We start from the raw sequence: 18,983 nt of genomic DNA, 5'->3' as shown, positions 1-18,983 counted from the left end.
TGATCTCAGACACAGCTATCTAAAATGCATTCCTCCACAGACAGAGGACTCCATGATGGGGCACTTTAAAAAGATTAGAGAGTCACTTCTCTATCACAGGCAGGCTTACAATTCTTCAGATCAGCTGCTAATATCATTTGCCTGTTTTTCATTCACACTCTCTCAGGCTCTCATATAACAATAATACCTGACCAAGCACATAACAATCAAAGCCGTTGCTTGGGTGATTAGCAAGGGTGCTGTTCAGTGTTTTCAAGTTGTATGTATTCAATGAGGTGTGGCCTTCAAACATACTGTAAAACAGCTTGGCTTCCTACTTCAGTCATGCAAGATAAACTTGTTGGGTCATGTCTTTTTCAGTTATTGCAACACTTGGTAATCCTGTTTGATGATAACATGAGCAATAATTTAAATTAACCCTAAATATTTTTATTCTTATTTCCTTCCTGATCAATTTTGGCCTAAATTGAAACATAGAAAAAAAAATGAAAGAAATATTGTACACATGTATTCTCTTTAAACAGTTAGAGAAAAAGTCCTTTAATAAGACACATATAATGTTATGGTATCATATATTTGTGAAGGGTTGGCACAGGAAATAATCTATTTGCAGATTCTATATATAGTCAATAGATGCAGAAATAAACAGACATGATCCCAAAAATTATAACAGTTTTCATACAGGCACACATACAGTATGTTAAACAGTTCAATCACATGAAAACTAACCACCATTCTTAGGAAAACCCTTAGGAAAATGTAAATCAGCTTTGATTCGTGACTATGCAGTATTAGCTCTATAGACTACCAGGTGATATGTGCAGCCCACCAAACATAACGATTGTGATGTCCCCCTGTGTATGATTATAATAATAAATGGTATATTTATATATTATACATATTGTATATCAAATATTTGATATTTATCATCAATTATATATTTGCATCCATGTACAGTTCCTGCCAAGTTAAAAAGGACATTGTAAAGTGCACGTGTTAATCATTAATCAAAACATAATCAAAATTTCCCCCACTCCTCCAATATATGTTGAGTATATTCCAATAGTACCTCTTTATCTCAAGCTGAGCTTTATGCATCTATTCTATAAACCATCCTATGAACTTATCTGAAACCGTTGTATGCACTTCACAAGTTCTTTCAGACTAGTTCTATTTTTACACCAAGTGAAAAAAATTAAGCAAAACGTTATATATCGCATTACATCATTATGTGCATTAATCTGTCAAAGCAWGGGTAAATGCTGCATAATTTATAGAGAGAGAGGTTAAGTTCAACAGCACAGGCAACAGATAATGGATGTTTCTCCCAGTTCAAGTCACTAGCCACACCTCTTTCTACCTATCAAGCCTTTCAACCAAACATATATTTTACCTCCTTGACAAAGAACAACTCTGAAATACTCCACAAAGACTTGACCAGACCAGTTGCAGCCTCTGTCCCTCAAAGAACTTGCTCTTACCACCATCCCTTCAATAGTGCGATCAGATGATCAAAAATGATGTATCTAACAAATCAAAAGTTCATTTCCAGATTATTTTGGGGGGTCAAATAAGGGGAGTTTCCTTTTTATTTGGTCTTCTCAGGTTCTGTTTGTACTCCTGCGTCTGACTGGCGTTTCCCCTGCAAGGAAAMGAAAGTTTTTTTCCACTTATCAATGTAGAACTTTATATGAGAATCTACATTTGATTTTCTCACATTACTTTTCCATAAGCCATATCTCTCGACATTTCATTGTAAAGAATGGCTCACAGTCATAATAAGTTTCTGAGGCCATCTAGTGGTGGCACATTTGATTAAGAGCGGAATTGCCAATTCAGCCTACCAGGTTTTTGAAGAACAAGTGGATGGAGTTCCTCTTCTCCAGCCTCTTAGGGAGGACGGGGGAATTGTCCCCACCCTCGGAGGGTCCTGATGCTGGCTTGCTGTCCACAGCAGGGATCTCTGGGGCCTTTGGTTCTTCCTTGGCCACACTTGGGCCAGCTATGGCTTCTGCAGCTGGGGCTGGGGCTTCCTTTTTGGGCTCAGAAGCCTGATTGAATTACGACAAATAATCAAAAGATAAATTTCTGAGTGTAATTTGTATCATGTAATGTTAATCGTAAAGCCATTCCTCGATCCAAAGCTGTATTATGACGTTGCCTCCTTTCTCTCACCAGGTAAAGCTGAGCCCACACATTAATACATTAACTAGCACAATACAAGAGCACAATTGACGCAATGAAATAATGACTAGATTAATGAGAGCATTGTTCTGTTTGGTAAAGATATAATTTATAGAAATTAGAAATGGAAAAACTATCACTAGTCTAACCAGCTGTTTTTTGATAATGTGTATGCAACAGATATCAATTGATCTACCAAATAATGTACATTATTTGTGCAGGATATTTCAATATGGTAGTACCAGCATAAGCTGAACTCAGTGAGATCACTCTTGTTAATTTCACACTGGCTGTCAGGAATGGTCATTTACCCCTTTGAAAGGTTTCTTGAGGAGTCGGACTCCACTTGTTGAAGCCGTCAGGACTTTTGAAGCCATTTGGTTTAGCAGGTCCTCAAAGTCACATCATTCCGTTATTGTTTATCACATTTGCACATTTTCCTGTCTTTCCAAAATAACTAGCATGTGTAGTTCCCGTTGAGAACCAAAGTGGGATGTAAGTAAAATATCTGCCTTACCTTGGGCTTGAAAAGAGAAAAGGAGGCTTTGGCTACAGCCGGTTTCTTCCCCTCTTTTGGTGCAGGTGCCAGTGGTGGTTCTGGTTTGGCAGAGGCCTCCAGAGTAGCCGTCTTTGAGGCGTCTATCTCCTTTATCGGAACAGCAGAAGAGAAAAATGTAGTTATGAGTCCTTCTCAGGATTAAGGTGTGTATAAAGGCAAAAAAAAAACGAATCAGCCACCTGGAAGAACCAGACAATATCCCACCAAACAGAGAAGAAAGACATGAGGGGGATGAAAAGCTATACTCTGGAACCAAAACTGGTACTGTAAAAGAGATGTGATGTACTTTGCCCCTTAGGGCCACCCTATTGATGAGACGAATGAGACCAATTATAACTGATAGCATGAATACCCAATTCGACCATGCAACCCGACCGAAAGAGAAAAAGACGGCACAGGGTGGATGGAGTATGCCAAGAGAGTTATCCATTTCTACCTGTACTTCAACAACTGGCTGTGGCTCCACTGGTTCCACTGTCTGTGGAGGGCAGAATGATGTTGATCTGAACATGTGCTGTATAACACACTATCTAGGCTTTATACTGAATGGGCAACATGGCAAGGCACAGGTAGGTTTGTAAAAGCACACTTCACCTCACAAATAAATACACAAAGAAGCACACAGTCGGAATGGAAAAAAGAGTCAAATTCAGTTTCTGAAATCAATATTTGGTCTGCTGTTATATTAGTAGTTACTTTGGCCTCAAAATACTGAACTAGATATTGTTGGATTTCTGATGTTGTGGGATGCTATTAATGTTCACGGATGATGAATGAATGCAGACCTAAGCCCATTCTCCACAAGCCGTGCCTCAGTCTAGCTGATTGCGGCGCTATCTTAGGTGTGTTGATTCCACATTGAGAAAAACATCAGCAATGAAACTCCATGAAATGTCACTTGAAGTATGAAGATAGGTCTACATTTACACGAATGCTCTGAGGGACTGCTCTGTTTGGTCTCTGTACTGATGCTCTGCACAAGAGAAAAGGCAGCAGTCTGTATGATATAGCTAGTATATAGTGTACCCACAAGATGCAATGATTTTAATACAGTTATATGAAATGATGGATGTCACAGTGAGCTTAACTGTGTTAGTTTCAAAATGGCTGAATGTTGTATTGTCATTTACCACTGCAGGAGGCTTGGCAGGTGCACTGGCTCCACTTGTTGATTTAACCTTGATTTTAGACTTGAGGCCTAGCAATGCCTCAAATTCAGATCAAACTGTTACAATCTGACACAGACATTCATACATTATATTATTCTCTTTTACAGAAAGTTATCAATTTGCCAAAGATTGCGTTTAAGTGCCTTACAGTGCCAGTATTGGCTTACCTTTCTGCTGAAAAGTCTGCTGAACGGGCTGTCCGATTTCGACTTGGTGGCCTCTGGTTCTTTGGCATCATCCTTTGGTTCTTTTTTTGGTGTGTTTGTCCCAGGTTGGGCTGCTATTTCTGCTTTAACCTCCATCTTAGGTGGTGCTGGGGCTGGAGGCGGGGGTGGTGGGATTGACATTCCTCCTTTGGCTGCTGCTGGAGCATCCACTACTTGTGCAGCCTATTCGAGCGAGAGGCACAATGGAAAAGGAAGCAAAATAGGAACATTTGATCACCAACACCCAGTTAATAGGTCACAAAACATGATTTATGTATTTATTTATTCATTCAGTACTCACTGTAGTTGTTGCTGTTGGTTGGGCCTCTTTCTGTGACTGTTTTGTGACGACAACAAAAAAACAATAGCTAGTGCTGGTAATAAGGAGAATAATCACCATTCTGTTTCTGCTAAGAGATCATGTACCTTCTGTCTAAACAGGTTGATTAGAGGACCTGAAGAGGCATTTTTGGCAACTAATCTCTCGTGGACAGACTACGTAAACAATTGAACTTCTGAACATATTAAGCAAGATTTTAGTTCTGGTTTGACCAAGGTTATTTGCAACAGGCTCCACAGCTGAGTAAGACGCCCCTTGGCCTGCACAGGTATTCTCGGCCTTCAACAGAAGATGGATGCCAGTTATGGCAGACTGCTGACACTACTAAATACTTGTTTAGTAAGGCTCAAGAATCATTGATCTGTTTAACTCAGCCTGTATTTGACATTTTTGGTATTCAATATGATCAAATCAAATCAAATCAAGTTTATTTTATATAGCCCTTCGTACATCAGCTAATATCTCGAAGTGCTGTACAGACACCCAGCCTAAAACCCCAAACAGCAAGCAATGCAGGTGTAGAAGCACGGTGGCTAGGAAAAACTCCCTAGAAAGGCCAAAACCTAGGAAGAAACCTAGAGAGGAACCAGGCTATGATGAATGTATGTTTTTTTTCTGCGGCATTCAATAACAGTTACAATTACAGTCACCCAAAAGCCTCTCACTGTAGGTAAATATGTTGCAACTGTAGATGCAAGTGTAGATGTTAACGACGGCAATGTTAAATGAGGCGTCATGTTACCAAAGGGATGATAATGACAAGTGGTAAGAGTGAGATGTGTTTCACTTGTTCTTTTTTCACCTTTGTTGGTGTAAGCAATGAGAAAGATGTTCTCTTTCTACTGAAGGTAAATTAAGGCATGAAAAGCTGCCATTATTATTTTAGATGACTTTAGGGAAATAATTGTATAGCATTAAATATACACTGAAAAAAATATAAACGCAACATGTAAAGTGTTGGTCCCATGTTTCATAAAATGAAATAAAAGATCCCAGAAATGTTCCATACACACAAAAAAGCTTATTTATCTCAGATTTTGTGCACAAATTTGTTTACATCCCTGTTAGTGAGCATTTCTACTTTGCCAAGATAATCCATCCACCTGACAGTTGTGGCAAATCAAGAAGCTGATTAAACAGCATGATCATTACACAGGTGCATCTTGTACTGGGGACAATAAAAGCCCAATCTAAAAATTGTTACACAACACAACGGCACAGATGCAATTGGCATACTACTGCAGGAATGTCCACCAGAGCTGTTGCCAGATAATTTAATGCTAATTTCTCTACCATAAGCCACCTCCAACGTTGATTTAGAGAATTTGGCAGTACGTGCAATCGGCCTCACAACCGCAGACCACCTGTACGGCGTCGTGTGGGCGAGCGGTTTGCTGATGTAAACATTATGAACATAGTGCCCCATGGTGGCGTTGGGGCTATGGTATGGGCAGGCATGATGTTATCGATGGCAATATGAATGCACAAAAAGGAGAATAACATGGCGCTGGGGCTATGTTAACTCTTTATGGAGGCATGATTCCAAAAGAAGGCATGAAGAAGAGAAAAGACAATAGCTGCCTGTGTACTCATTCCTTCAAGACGGGGTCTCTCTTTCTTAGAGACGCCCTCATTGCCCTTAGGCTGACTCTACACATATTTATCACACACAATGAGCGAGATCACTGACAGCACTATACAGTCTAAAATATGCTTTTATTTTATTTAGTTGATTAGGAGCATAATCAAGCATTACAGGCCAAATGTTTTGCTATTCAGCGGCATATTTTGAATTATGACAGCATTATACGAATCTTCCTTTTCAATACCAAATAAATTATGGTTCTTCAAGAGTGTTTGTAGTGGTTTCACAATTAATTTTTACAAAGGCTTGAAATATTTTGGCAAAGGTTACAGATTTATGAAGCAATGTCACTCATTTACACAAACTCCTTTTAAATGTATTATAAAACAACCATTAGGCAATCACATATTTTTGCATATCTATTCACTTATGGACCTTACTATTAAAACAACTCTTCAATTCTTTAAACAACACAAATCCTGAGGCTTATTGTGAGGCCCATTTTAAGGTATCTGTGACCAACAGATGCATATCTGTATTCCCAGTAATGTGAAATTCATAGATTAGGGCCTAATTTATTCAATTCAATTGAGTGATTTCCTCATAAGAACTGTAGTTCAGTAAAATCAAAATCAATTGTTGCATGTTGCCTTTAAATATGTTTTGTTCAGTATAGAATACAGTATACTATACTGTAGGATCTCCGTGCATAATTGTATCTGTATTTAAATGGGATTCAGTGCTTTTGCATAATATATTATGTCTCAAATAAAAATACATGCTTACTTGGTCTTTTGTAACATCAGGGGTGGCAGCTCCTTGCTTGTTCTTTTTGGTAGGAGTCACCTTGGTAAAACACAGACATATATTGAGTCACGAGTGTCTGCGTACGTATCTTGGATGTCAGTCAAAATTGTGACTAACCTTTGTTTCCTATGAAAAGATCTAGCATTTAAGTGTATGTTGATGTTTCATTTCTTTCTTTCAAATGAAATGCAATGCATACAGAAGATAACAGCAATGTTTATTTTGATAAGAGAGTTACTGTCACAGGGTACAGTGAAATGACTATTTTCCTAAATGTCTTTAAATTAGTCATATAGCCATTGACGTCTACGGTTGTCTAACTGATGGCACACAAAGAGGCCCCTGGCAAAGCACATACAGTACATGCTCTCTCATTGTGACAGCCATTGTGCTCTGGAGATGGCGTAGGCCTTCCCTCGCTCTATCTTCATGCATTTCAACTTCCAATGGCACAGGCCTCCCTTGTGAGCTCACACTATTGGCTGAACAAAAGACCACCACATTCCCGCATGTTCAAAGGATTTGATTAGCATGGCGCTGGGGCTATGTTAACTCTTTATGGAGGCATAATTCCAAAAGAAGGCATGATGAAGAGAAATGACAATAGCTGCCTGTGTAATCATTCCTTCAAGACGGGGTCTCTCTTTCTTAGAGACGCCCTCATTGCCCTTAGGCTGACTCTACACATATTTATCACACACAATGAGCGAGATCACTGACCAGCACTATACAGTCTAAAATACAATGGCATCACTGATGGAGCATGCTTTCTCATTTAGTTGATTAGGAGCATAATCAAGCATTATAGGCCAAACGTTTTGCTATTCAGAGGCATATTTGGAATTATGATAGCATTATACGAATCTTCCTTTTCAATACAAAATAAATGATGGTTCTTCAATTAGTGTTCATAGTGGTTCACAGTGGATTTTTACAAAGGATTGAAATAATTTTGGCAAAGGTTACAGATTTATGAAGCAATGTCACTCATTTACACAAACTCCTTTTAAATGTATTATAAAACAACCATTAGGCAATCACATATTTGTGCATATCTATTCACTTATGGACCATTAAAACAACTCTTCAATTCTTTAAACAACACAAATCATATTCAATAAAAAAAAAAATTATCGACTTACTAGTGTTTTAAAGAAGTTCATAACTGGATTATCTTCTGTTTGACTCTCACCCTCTTGGTTTTCCTCAAGGTGATTGCTTTCCTCGCCAATTCCGGGGCCTTTGACGTCCTCTGCCTCTGGACTAGGGTTGACCTCCTCCTTTACCTCATCAAGTGGCTCCTATAGGCAACCACAAATAATTATCCCTCAGAAATGTGAATGTGTTGGAGCACTGGAGCTGACATGCAATGAGTCTGTTAGACGCAGCATTGAGATGGGAGCACAATTCCAACCATGCCTCTGCCTACTTGGGGCACGATCAACAATCACCCTTTTATTATAGCCTGTCCCCCCCCCCCCACACACACACACACACTCATTGATATTCAGCAATGTTGGAGACTTCTGTCTCTCTCTTTTCTCTGAGAAATGTCAGCAAACTCAAATATCTTGTTTGGTGGTATTCTAAGAAAATCCTCCATTCTTATCCAACAATATATACATTTCATTCAATATTTCTTACAGTAATTCGACTTAGTTTAAATGAAACAATGCTCCTTCATCATCTGGGCTTCACTCCAGTCATTGAACAAGACTATCTATTCAACAGGAACATGAGTTGACTCTATCTAATATGTCAACACATCCCACCCTCTTAACATAAACTCCCCAGACGGATCTATACATTAGGACAAGATTCAATGAGAATAACTGAGTTGAATTTGAATTTAAGTTTCAAGTTTTTTATTGTCACGTGCACTAGTACAGTGAAATGCCTTACTTGCTTGCTCTTTCCCGACAATGTGGTAGTACTATAAAAAATAAATACAAAAAGTAAAGTAGAACAAAAAAACACATGAGAAATAGAAATAACAACACAAGAAAGTGGGTAAGCTATATACAGGGTCAGTTCCTGGGTCAGTGCCAATACCATTTTTACAATGTGCAGGGATACTGGAGTGGTACGGTTAGATGTGTATAGGGGTAAGGTGACTACGCATCAGGATTTATGCTAAACAGTGTAGCAGTAGCGCATATGATGATTGCATGTGAGTGTGTGTGTGTAGTCAGTGCTTGTTGTCTGTGTGTCTGTGTCTGTGTGTGTCTGTGTCTGTGTCTGTGTCTGTGTCTGTGTCTGTGTCTGTGTGTGTGTGTGTGTGTGTGTTGTGTGGGTTGTGTGTGTGTGTGTGTGTGTGTGTTGTGGTGGTGTGTGTGTGTGTGTGTTGTGTGTGTGTTGGAGTGTCGTGTGAGTGTGTATAGAGTTTGCATAAAGAATAGAGAAAAAAAATCAATAAAATAGAAGGGTCAATGCAGATAGTCCATGTAGCCATTTGTTTTAGCTATTTATCAGTCTTATGGCTTGGGGATAGAAGCTGTTCAGGAGACTTTTGGTGTCGGACTTGATTCTCCAGTACCGCTTGCCGTGCGGAAGCAGAGAGAATGTTTATGTACATGGGGCAGATACACAGCAAATTCTGCAGTGTTAAATGTAACAGTTTATATATGGGTCGACACTAGTCAGTGTTAAATTAACACACTGCTTAGTGTAAAGCCTGACTTGCATATTTCCCAGAGTGCATTGCTTTTCAAGTGAATTATAGAGCTACCACACATGACTGTATTTTTTTGTGACAGGCATGGTTGTTGTAATAATCAATTTTCAGTCCTGTGCCCTTCACCAAGTGAGATCCTGATTGAATATGTTAGTATTAAAATGTAATTCTTTAACACAATACAACAAGTATTTAATAAGGCCTTATTTTGAGGGCCTAGTTTGACCCTAGTACAGTGGCCTTAAAACTCGAGGTTTTCAGGCCTGCAATTCACATTATGATGGCTTGCAACGTGATTTGTAATTCCTATTGCACTCCAGCAAGAGTGGAGATATATTTTTATTTTACATGTATGTTTTAGTCATTTAGCAGACGCTCTTATCCAGAGCAATTTACAGGTGCAATTAGGATTAGTGCCTTGCTCAAGGACACATCGACTGATTTTTCACCTTGTCGGCTCAGGATTCATGTATGGGATTCATGTACAGGGAAATATTTATGTTATTTATATTTGAGTAGAATAAGATTAATTAATCAATCAATCAATATGGAAACAAACAATTTAACAAATCAACATGCAATAGAGCATGCTGGGAAATATGATCATGATGGGCATGGTGTTTGCTGAATGCTGGTTATTAACACCAACACTGGGGTTAATTTACACCAATGAGTGTTAACTTAACACTTAAAGAGTTAATTTAATAACACCTGAATGAATACTAGAAATGTTACACTGAAATATCAACACCAGGTAACACTGAACAATGTACTGTGTACAAGTAAAACCTTAACACGATTAATTGAAAAATAAACCAGACTTTGAATGAGACTTTTAAACATTTTAATTGCAAAGATCATAGGTAAGATAAAATATACTGAACACAACAAAAATATAAAGCCCAACATGCAACAATTTCAAAGATTTTACTGAGTTACAGTTCATATAAGGAAATCAGTCAATTGAAATAAATAAATTAGGCCCTAATCTATGGATTTCATGGCTAGGAATACAGATATGCATCTGTTGGTCACAGATACCTTTAAAAAAAGGTATGCGTATGGATTAGAAACCAGTCAGTGTGGGCATCATTTGCCTCACACATCTCCCCCGCATAGAGTTTATCTGGCTATTGATTGTGGTCTGTGGAATGTTGTTCATCCAGATCATCCCAWACATGCTCAATGGGTTACATGTCTGGTGAGTATGCAGGCCATATAAGAACTGGGAGATTTGCAGATTTCAGGAATTGTGTACAGCTCCTTGCGCATTATCATTTTAGTAAGTCGCTCTGGATAAGAGCGTCTGCTAAATGACTTAAATGTAAATGTAAATGTAAATCATGCTGAAACATGAGGTGATGGTGACAGATGAATGGCACGACAATGGGCCCCAGGATTTCATCACGGTATCTCTATGCATAGAAATTTCCATCAATGAAATACATTTGTGTTCGTTGTCCGTAGTTTATGCCTGCCCATACCATAACCCCACCGCCACCATGGGACATTCTGTTCAAAACTTTGACAAGAGCAAACCACTCACCCACATGATGCTATACACGCTGTCTGCGATTTGCCCTGTACAGTTGAAACCAGGATTCATCCGTGGAGAGCACACTTCTCCAGCGTGCCAGCGGCCATCGAAGGTGAGCATTTTCCCACTGAAGTCAGTTACAACGCCGAACTGCAGTTAGGTCAAGACCCTGAGGAGGACGACGAGACCCTGGGGAGAACGACAAGCACGCAGATGAGCTTCCCCGAGACGGTTTCTGTGCAGATAGTTTGTGCAGAAATACTTTTGTTGTGCAAAGCCACAGTTTCATCAGCTGTGGCTGATCTCAGATGATCCCGCAGGTGAAGAAGCCAGATGTGGAGGTCCTGGGCTGGCATGGTTACACGTGGTCTGCGGTTGAGAGGCCGGTTGGATGTACTGTCACGGTCTCAAAAACAACATTGGAGAATGGTTACGGTGGAGAAATGAACATTCAATTCTCTGGCAACAGCTTTGGTGGACATTTCTGCAGTCCGAATGACAATTGCTTGCTCCCTCAAAACATGAGACATCTGTGGCATTGTGTTGTGTGACAAATCTGCACATTTTAGAGTGGCCTTTTATTGTCCCCAGCACAACATGCATCTGTGTAATGATCATGCTGTTTAATCAGCTTCTTGATATGCCACACCTGTCTGATGGATGGATTATCTTGGCAAAAGAGAAATGCTCACTTACAGGGATGTAAACAAAACATACCATAGCCCCAACACCGCCATGGGGCACTGTTCACAATGTTGTCTTTAACACAATACAACAAGTATTTAATACGGCCTTATTTTGAGGGCCTAGTTTGACCCTAGTACAGTGGCCTTAAAACTCGAGGTTTTCAGGCCTGCAATTCACATTATGATGGCTTGCAAAGGGATGGCTCACATCAGCAATCCACTCGCCCACACGACGCCGTACAGGTGGTCTGCGGTTGTGGTCTGCGGTTGTGCAGATTGCACGTACTGCCAAATTCTCGAAACAAATTTGTGCACAAAATCTGAGAGAAATTAAATAAGCTTTTTGGGCGTTTGTAACATTTCTGGGATCTTTTATTTCAGCTCATGAAACATGGGACCAACACTTTACATGTTGCGTTTATATTTTTGTTCAGTATAATAAACCATACAATCATATAACCATGTCAGATTAGTAAAACAATTATAATACTAGTACTGCAATTAGTCTCCTTTTGTAGGTATTCACAGTGTCAAATAATTTCTTCACGGAATCTAGATTCTTAGAAGAGGATCCTGCTCCTCAGCTGTAAATTACTCCATATCCAATGCTGTTTCAGCAGAAGTCTCATCCTCGCATTTCAAATCCCTTCTCTGCCTTAGACTGACCTTAAGTGTAATGTTAATAGTGCCGCAGCGCTCTGCAGACACCTCAGTACAGACACGGACAGGGCTATATACTGATTCTTTAATGATTTTCATACATGCGGATTGCAGCTGACTGAGCAACCTCGATGATGAGTCGCTTGTTTCTTTCCCTTCATCGTTCTTCTTGTTTTTCTCAGTCGTCTCTTCAGCACTGGGGCTAGATTCAAGTTCTTCTGACTCTACAGCAGCTACATCTTCAAGAACATCTGCAATTTCTTCCAGCTCTTCTAGTTCTTCAGCGATTGCTGGGTAAATAGCAGCTTCATTTTGAAAAACATATGCAATTTCTTCCAGCTCTTCTAGTTCTGCAGCAATTGCTGAGTATAGAGCAGCTTCATTTTCAAGAACATATACAATTTCTTCCAGCTCTTCTTTGGGTACGGGGCTCTTCTCCACAGTTGTATCCTCTGTGGGTTCTTCACCAAAGACCGGTTCTGTTGTCTCCTCTTCAGGTGGGCTGACACTTTCCTCCGTAGGCTGCTCATCAGTGGTTACTGGCTGCTCTTCAAAGCTTCCAGTGGTGATTTGAATGCGGTCTACCGTAAAAAAATCCAGCAGTGATGAAAGTTCAGACTCTGCCTCCGGAAATGAGAATCTGACTGCCAGTTGCTTTGGAAACAAATGTGCAGCCATCAAGACTTCGCTTGCCTCCTTTGAATCAACAAGAATTTTTGTTAGATTTGTAATGTGTTTTGTTAAACACTGGAAAGTGAAGAATGACGTGTTGATGTTCTCACAACAGGTGCAATATTATTGTAAGTTAATGTTACCAATTCAAAGTACAACTCACATTACAGTGGCTATATCCTTAGTTAACTACATTGGAATAACCAAAATCATTTAGATGTAGATATATGAACATCTCAAGTTAGGAGTTGATGATCATTAATCAATGATCACTACACTGAGTAAAGTTGAAATGGAACTTATGCCAACCCAATTTGAAGGTTACTGATTAGATACTTACAGCGTGGATCCCATCGGTCACTGTTACAGGGACTTCCGGGGAACTCTTACTCTCCTCCACAGTTTTGTCCTTTATGGGATCCTCCTTTTCAGGGGCTGGATCAGGGTTGGGTTGAGGTGTAGCTTTCTTCTTGAAGAGGTTGTCAAATACGTTCACTCTTTCTTTTGAACTCTCCTTGGGCTCCTTCTTTTGGTGGTTTGGTTCCGGTTCTGGTATGGTTTTCGTCTTAGCAGTCTCTGCTTCCGCTTCTGGAACATTCTCAATGACAGGCTCCTGTTCCACCACCACAGGCGCACAACCACTGCCGTTTGCCTCCACTATACCTGGCTCTTTAGTGGGAGGCAGTGAGGAAGGCTGACTGTTCTGCTCCACAGCTGCTTCACTGGTATCTGCAAGAGATAGGTTACTTGGTGTGACAGGAAATAGAAAGTAATTTGCTATGATTCATCGTTTGTACACAAGCATCAGGTTGGTAATACCTGGCTATGATCGATCTATCAGATGTCTGGCAACATATCATTTTGAAGAAAAGGGGAGTATGTGTGGTAAATAGCCTGCAACTTTGCCAAATGTGTTTTCTATTGATACTACCCTTATGACTAATCAATGCAGTGCTAAGGTCATTACCCTAAATGCAATGCAAGCAATTCCTTCCCTTGCTCTGTATGTAAAACTAATGTGCTACTAGAGACATATAGACTAGTCGTGTGAAACAAACACAACCGGTTCTAGAAACAGTGGCTTAGTGTCTCACTTGCTGATATCAAATTATATTTTTGGGGGTGCTTATATTTGTCCTGTCACACACAAGTGTGTAATGGACATATGTTGCTTCATATCCCAACTCCCCCTGAGCAATTAGGTTTAAGTGCCTTGCTCAAGGGCACAGCGACAGATTTTTCACCTTGTCAGCTCCGATATTCGAACTAGCACCTTTGGGTTACTGGCCCAACGCTCTAACCTCGAGGTTACCTGCCGCCCCTTGACGACCAATATCAATATTATCGCGTTTGGAGAAAATACATATGGACTTGGCCTGAAAATTCTTGTACCTGACTGTTGATCCAGTGAGACAATATACACATAGATAGATCAAACATCTGTTCATCCTCTATGTTCAAGAATACGCCTAGAGTTAACATTGAACACCACCCAGTAGCACTGACCGACTGCTGTATTTACAGAGAATTAAGAGAGACTTGTAAATTGATCCAGACTAATCCAACAATTCAAGATTGATTACAAGTGACATACTGTCACTGTCATATCATCCCATTGGAGCTGTAAATGAATAACTAGCATTATAGACCGAGGTGTTGCAACCAGTTGGGCCCAAAGTTTAGGGTATTGATCATGGGGTAACAATCAGGTGACAACAGGATAAATGGCTACCAAACCACTCAAAGCCATATATTAGTGGATGTAATAATGGCCTTGTGTACTGGGCACTTACCACTATTCTCCAGGCCATCGTACACGATGCTTACAGCATGGCTATTCACTTCTCCTTCCGGGTGCTTGTCCAGAGCCTGCTCGGACTATAAGAAGAAGGATTGTTGATATCAGTTTCTCTTGCCATCATTGTTTTCATTATTTTCATTACATCACTTTCATCATTACTCAATTTTGGACAAACCATCAATTATATAGTATTAGATGTATGTGTACTAGTAATATCCCTACTAAATTACTGTCTGTATCTTGAAACTGCTAATATTAGACAGTAAACACTTCCAGGGGTGGACTGGGACCAGAAATCAGCCCTGGCATTGCTAACACACTGTTCCATGTTTTCCCCTTGAGGTCCCAACACCAACCAACTTTTTCCTCCAAACCCCCACACTGGCCCATTATTAGCCAGATCATCATCATTTGCTAAAATTAAACTTATGTTAGACAGGCCCACTAGGCAAAAAATGGACCAGCTCATCTGGTATTTGCCCAAAATGCCAGATGCCTATTCCGCCCCTGAACTAGCCTTCTTGCCCCTGTATTCCAACATTCAAAGTAAGACAAGCATGCTGTAAAGTTTGGCTTTTCTCATCAATACCTTATCTTTGGTATGTCCTTTGTTTTTGGAATGCTCATTGCCCATCTTGATCACAGTTGAAACCTGCAGAAGAAACTGTTTGTCAGTGTTTGTGCATTTGTTCCTAAGGTTAATGCTGTGATGAGATACTCCATTCTTGCATCAAAATAGTATATAGTAGCTTCCAAATAGCTTCCAACAACAGCGTGAGATGAATTCAAATGTTATAATGTATACCAATAAAATAGGCTACTCATCTTGAATAAATGAATAACATTTGAAGCAAAGCTAATAGATACAACATAAGAAGAATAGCATACTGTATGTTCACATTTAATGGCTATAGAGAAGCAACAATAAACCAATGACAATCGAAATAAAGCTAAAAGTATTTGAGGCTATGTCTTACCTTATGCCAACTCCTTTGGTGAGTTTACTACAGTCTGTCTGTAGTATTCCAGCTACTGCTGGGAGCAAATTGGAGATTGACTTACTGCTTTGCAAACTGCTAAACTAAGTATATATAGATACGGGTTTAGCCCTGTTCTTAAAGGGGTGGGGCTATCTCTTACTAATAAAAAAGGGATCTATTTGAATGCCAAACACACAACCACAGCAATAACACTCTGTCAACTGTCAGAGCATCTCTGAGGTACTCATGCTAATGTCATGAATTCTGTCTGGACATTTTCAAATGAGAACATGATGATAAGCTTTGCTTTATCAGACAGATTTTGATGACATTGCTGGAAACCTCCAAGAGCCCATGAGAAACTGCAGAGTGTGGTAAACTCATGACTAATAGGTTAGGATACAACAGGATGTGAACGTAGGATATGTGAAACCATTGGAAGCATTGCTTGTTTGCTTGGTGGGGCAGTAGTCCAAATAACTGACACACGATAACTACTTACTTTCATATTAAGCTGTTATACAGCTTAAACACAGATTTCTTTTACAGTGTTTTATTTAGGTTACTGTATTCAGTTACTTCATATGACAGAAAGAACAGTTCATGACCAATATGATCGTGAACAAAACAAGTTAAAAATAAACCAAAAATTCAATGACAGCATATCACCAAAGAAGTCTACGATAATGTAGAGCCTGAAAGCTGGATTCATTTTAAGATCATTGACATAACATAACATTATACACTACATGACCAAAAGTATGTGAACACCTGCTCATCAAACATCTTATTCCAAAATCATGGGCATTTATATGGTGTTGGTCCCCCCTTTGCTGCTATAACAGCCTCCACTCTTCTGGGAAGGATTTCCACTAGGATGTTGGAACATTGCTGCCGGGACTTGCTTCCATTCAGCCACAAGAGCATTAGTGAGGTCGGGCACTGATGTTGGGCGATTAGACCTGGCTCGCAGTTGGAATTCCAATTTATTCCAAAGGTGTTCGATGGGGTTGAGGTCAGGGCTCTGTGTTGGCCTGTRAAGTTATTCCACATCGATCTCGACAAGTCATTTCCAGATGGATCTCGCTTTGTGCACGGGGGCATTGTCATGCTGAAACAGGAAAGGGCCTTCCCCAAACTGTTGCCACAAAGTTGGTAGAACAGAATCGTATAGAATGTATTGTATGCTGTAATGTTAAGATTTCCCTTCACTACAACTAAAGGGTCTAGCCTGAACCATGAAAACCAGCCCCAGACACATTATTCCTCCTCCACCAAACTTTATAGTTGMCACTATGCATTCGGGCAGGTAGCGTTCTCCTGGCATCCGCCAAACACAGATTCATCCCTTCGGACTGCCAGATGGTGAAGTGTGATTCATCAGTCCAAAGAACGCGCTTCCACTGGTCCAGAGTCCAATGGCGGCGAGCTTGACACCACTCCAGCCGGACTTTGGCATGGTGATCTTAGGCTTCTGTGCGGCTGCTCCGCCATGGAAACCCATTTCATGAAGCTCCTGACAAAGAGTTATTGTGCCGACATTGCTTCAAGAAGTAGTTTGGAACTCTGTAGTGGGTGTTGCACTCGGTGGTCCCGTTCTGTGTCGACATTGTTGCTCCTAGAAGTTTCCACTCCACAATAGCACTTACAGTTGACCGGGGCAGCTCTAGCAGGGCAGAAATTTTATGAACTGACTTGTTGGAAAGGTGGCATCCTATGACGAAGCCACATTGAAAGTCACTGAGCTCTATAGTAAGGCCATTCAACTGCCAGTGTTTGTCTATGGAGATTGCATAGCTGTGTGCTCGAATTGATACACCTGTCAGCAACGGGTTTGGCTGAAATACCTAAATACAGTAATTTGAAGGGGTGTTTACATACTTTTGTGTCACATCTGCTCCTGCTACGCCCTCTGGTGTTCATCCGGTGTCTTCTTGACCTGCAGTTACTCCCCATGTACGCTCTCTCCCTCTCCCTCTCTGTGTGATTGTGTGGTTGGAGACAGGTGTGCTGGAGTCAGAGCAGATCCCTACCAGCTGCAACTCGTTCCATAATCAAGACCTCCACAAATACTCAGTTCTGCCACTTCCACTCTGCCAGATTGTAATATCTGCTCAGTCAGTTCATGATTCTAGCCATTTATGATTATTCAAGATCCTGTTACGCCGCTGTGCCTGTTTCCCTGCCTGACACTGTTTATCCTCTCATTGCATACCACTCTGTCTCTGGCTCCTGTCTCCTGTTCCACATCTCACCACCCAACTACCTTCTCTAGGTTTTACTCACCACCACTACCTTGGATTCCCCTCAGGACCTGTTTACCCTGTTCTACTCAGCTAACTCCAACCCGGATCTGCACTCCATATCTGTCTGTGTAACAATAAATAATTTGGTTAATTCATCTCTGTTTCCTCATCTGAGTCTGCTCTTGGGTTCCCCTGTGTCGCTCCGCTTAACACTTTTGTGTATATAGTGTAAATAATGATCCTAACAGAGGAGCACTGTTAATCAAGACAGACAAAGGGCTGTATAACTTAATCAATGTGGATCATCGTCCATGGACTTGCCACCATAAGGCAATTGCTTGGCTTTCATAGATCAATTGGAAGTTGATAACAGGCAATCAAAACAGAGGTGCTGCTCCAGAAAATAGCAATTGATTCAGACTGAGGAGTGAAATCAAAACATTTATGACAAAACCAATATCAGCATCAATTTAGTTTGTGTTTTAGTGGCCCAATCAAGTGGAAAAAATACATGATCAGTGATACTCATTATCAATGCCAAGCTGACTAGATATAGCTGTAGGCTATAGTTCAAAATGATTAACTAATGACTAACTAATCCTTTTCTGTCTGTCCCGGAGTGTGAATTAGGCAGGAGAAGGATCCCAAACCAAACTAAAAATAATGAATATTCTCCTCAGAATCTGATGGTACAATTTCGAGGGACTAATAGCTTGTGAGCTACTTTCTTTCAGCTGTGAGTGAGTGGCCTGAACAATACACAGACTGTCCCTCGTTGAATTCCATGGAGACATGCCAAATCACTCCTGCTACTTTAGTKAAAGCATGCAGGCAGGGCCATTCTTTGCAAATGTAACCTCAGGAATGGACTTTGTGA

At 40.3% G+C, this 18,983-nt stretch overlaps 1 protein-coding gene across 6 annotated transcripts; it reads right to left on the bottom strand.

The window, feature by feature from the left end:
* Positions 1–510: 510 nt before the first annotated feature.
* Positions 511–16,135, bottom strand: bcas1 (brain enriched myelin associated protein 1). 6 transcript variants are annotated; one of them, XM_024005771.2, is made up of 14 exons: positions 15,858–16,133; positions 15,470–15,532; positions 14,873–14,957; positions 13,420–13,808; positions 7,993–8,151; positions 6,830–6,889; positions 4,420–4,455; positions 4,080–4,301; positions 3,874–3,951; positions 3,180–3,221; positions 2,702–2,830; positions 2,496–2,576; positions 1,845–2,051; positions 511–1,642 (listed from the first exon to the last, which is right to left on the bottom strand). In XM_024005771.2, the coding sequence occupies exons 2-14, from the start codon at positions 15,512–15,514 to the stop codon at positions 1,589–1,591; spliced, it is 1,587 nt and encodes a 528-aa protein (XP_023861539.1). In that variant the 5' UTR covers positions 15,515–15,532; positions 15,858–16,133; the 3' UTR covers positions 511–1,588. The 6 variants fall into 6 exon arrangements, with proteins under 6 accessions (XP_023861539.1, XP_023861540.1, XP_023861541.1 ...); XM_024005772.2 differs by lacking the exon at positions 4,420–4,455 and having other exon boundaries at positions 15,858–16,134; XM_024005773.2 differs by lacking the exon at positions 3,180–3,221.
* Between the last annotated feature and the right edge of the window lie 2,848 nt (positions 16,136–18,983).

The sequence above is a fragment of the Salvelinus sp. IW2-2015 genome, linkage group LG17 (genome assembly GCF_002910315.2).
Source record: "Salvelinus sp. IW2-2015 linkage group LG17, ASM291031v2, whole genome shotgun sequence".
NCBI lineage: Eukaryota > Metazoa > Chordata > Actinopteri > Salmoniformes > Salmonidae > Salvelinus > Salvelinus sp. IW2-2015.
Note: the sequence above shows the minus strand (reverse complement) of the source record. Positions and strands in the feature narration are given on the sequence as shown.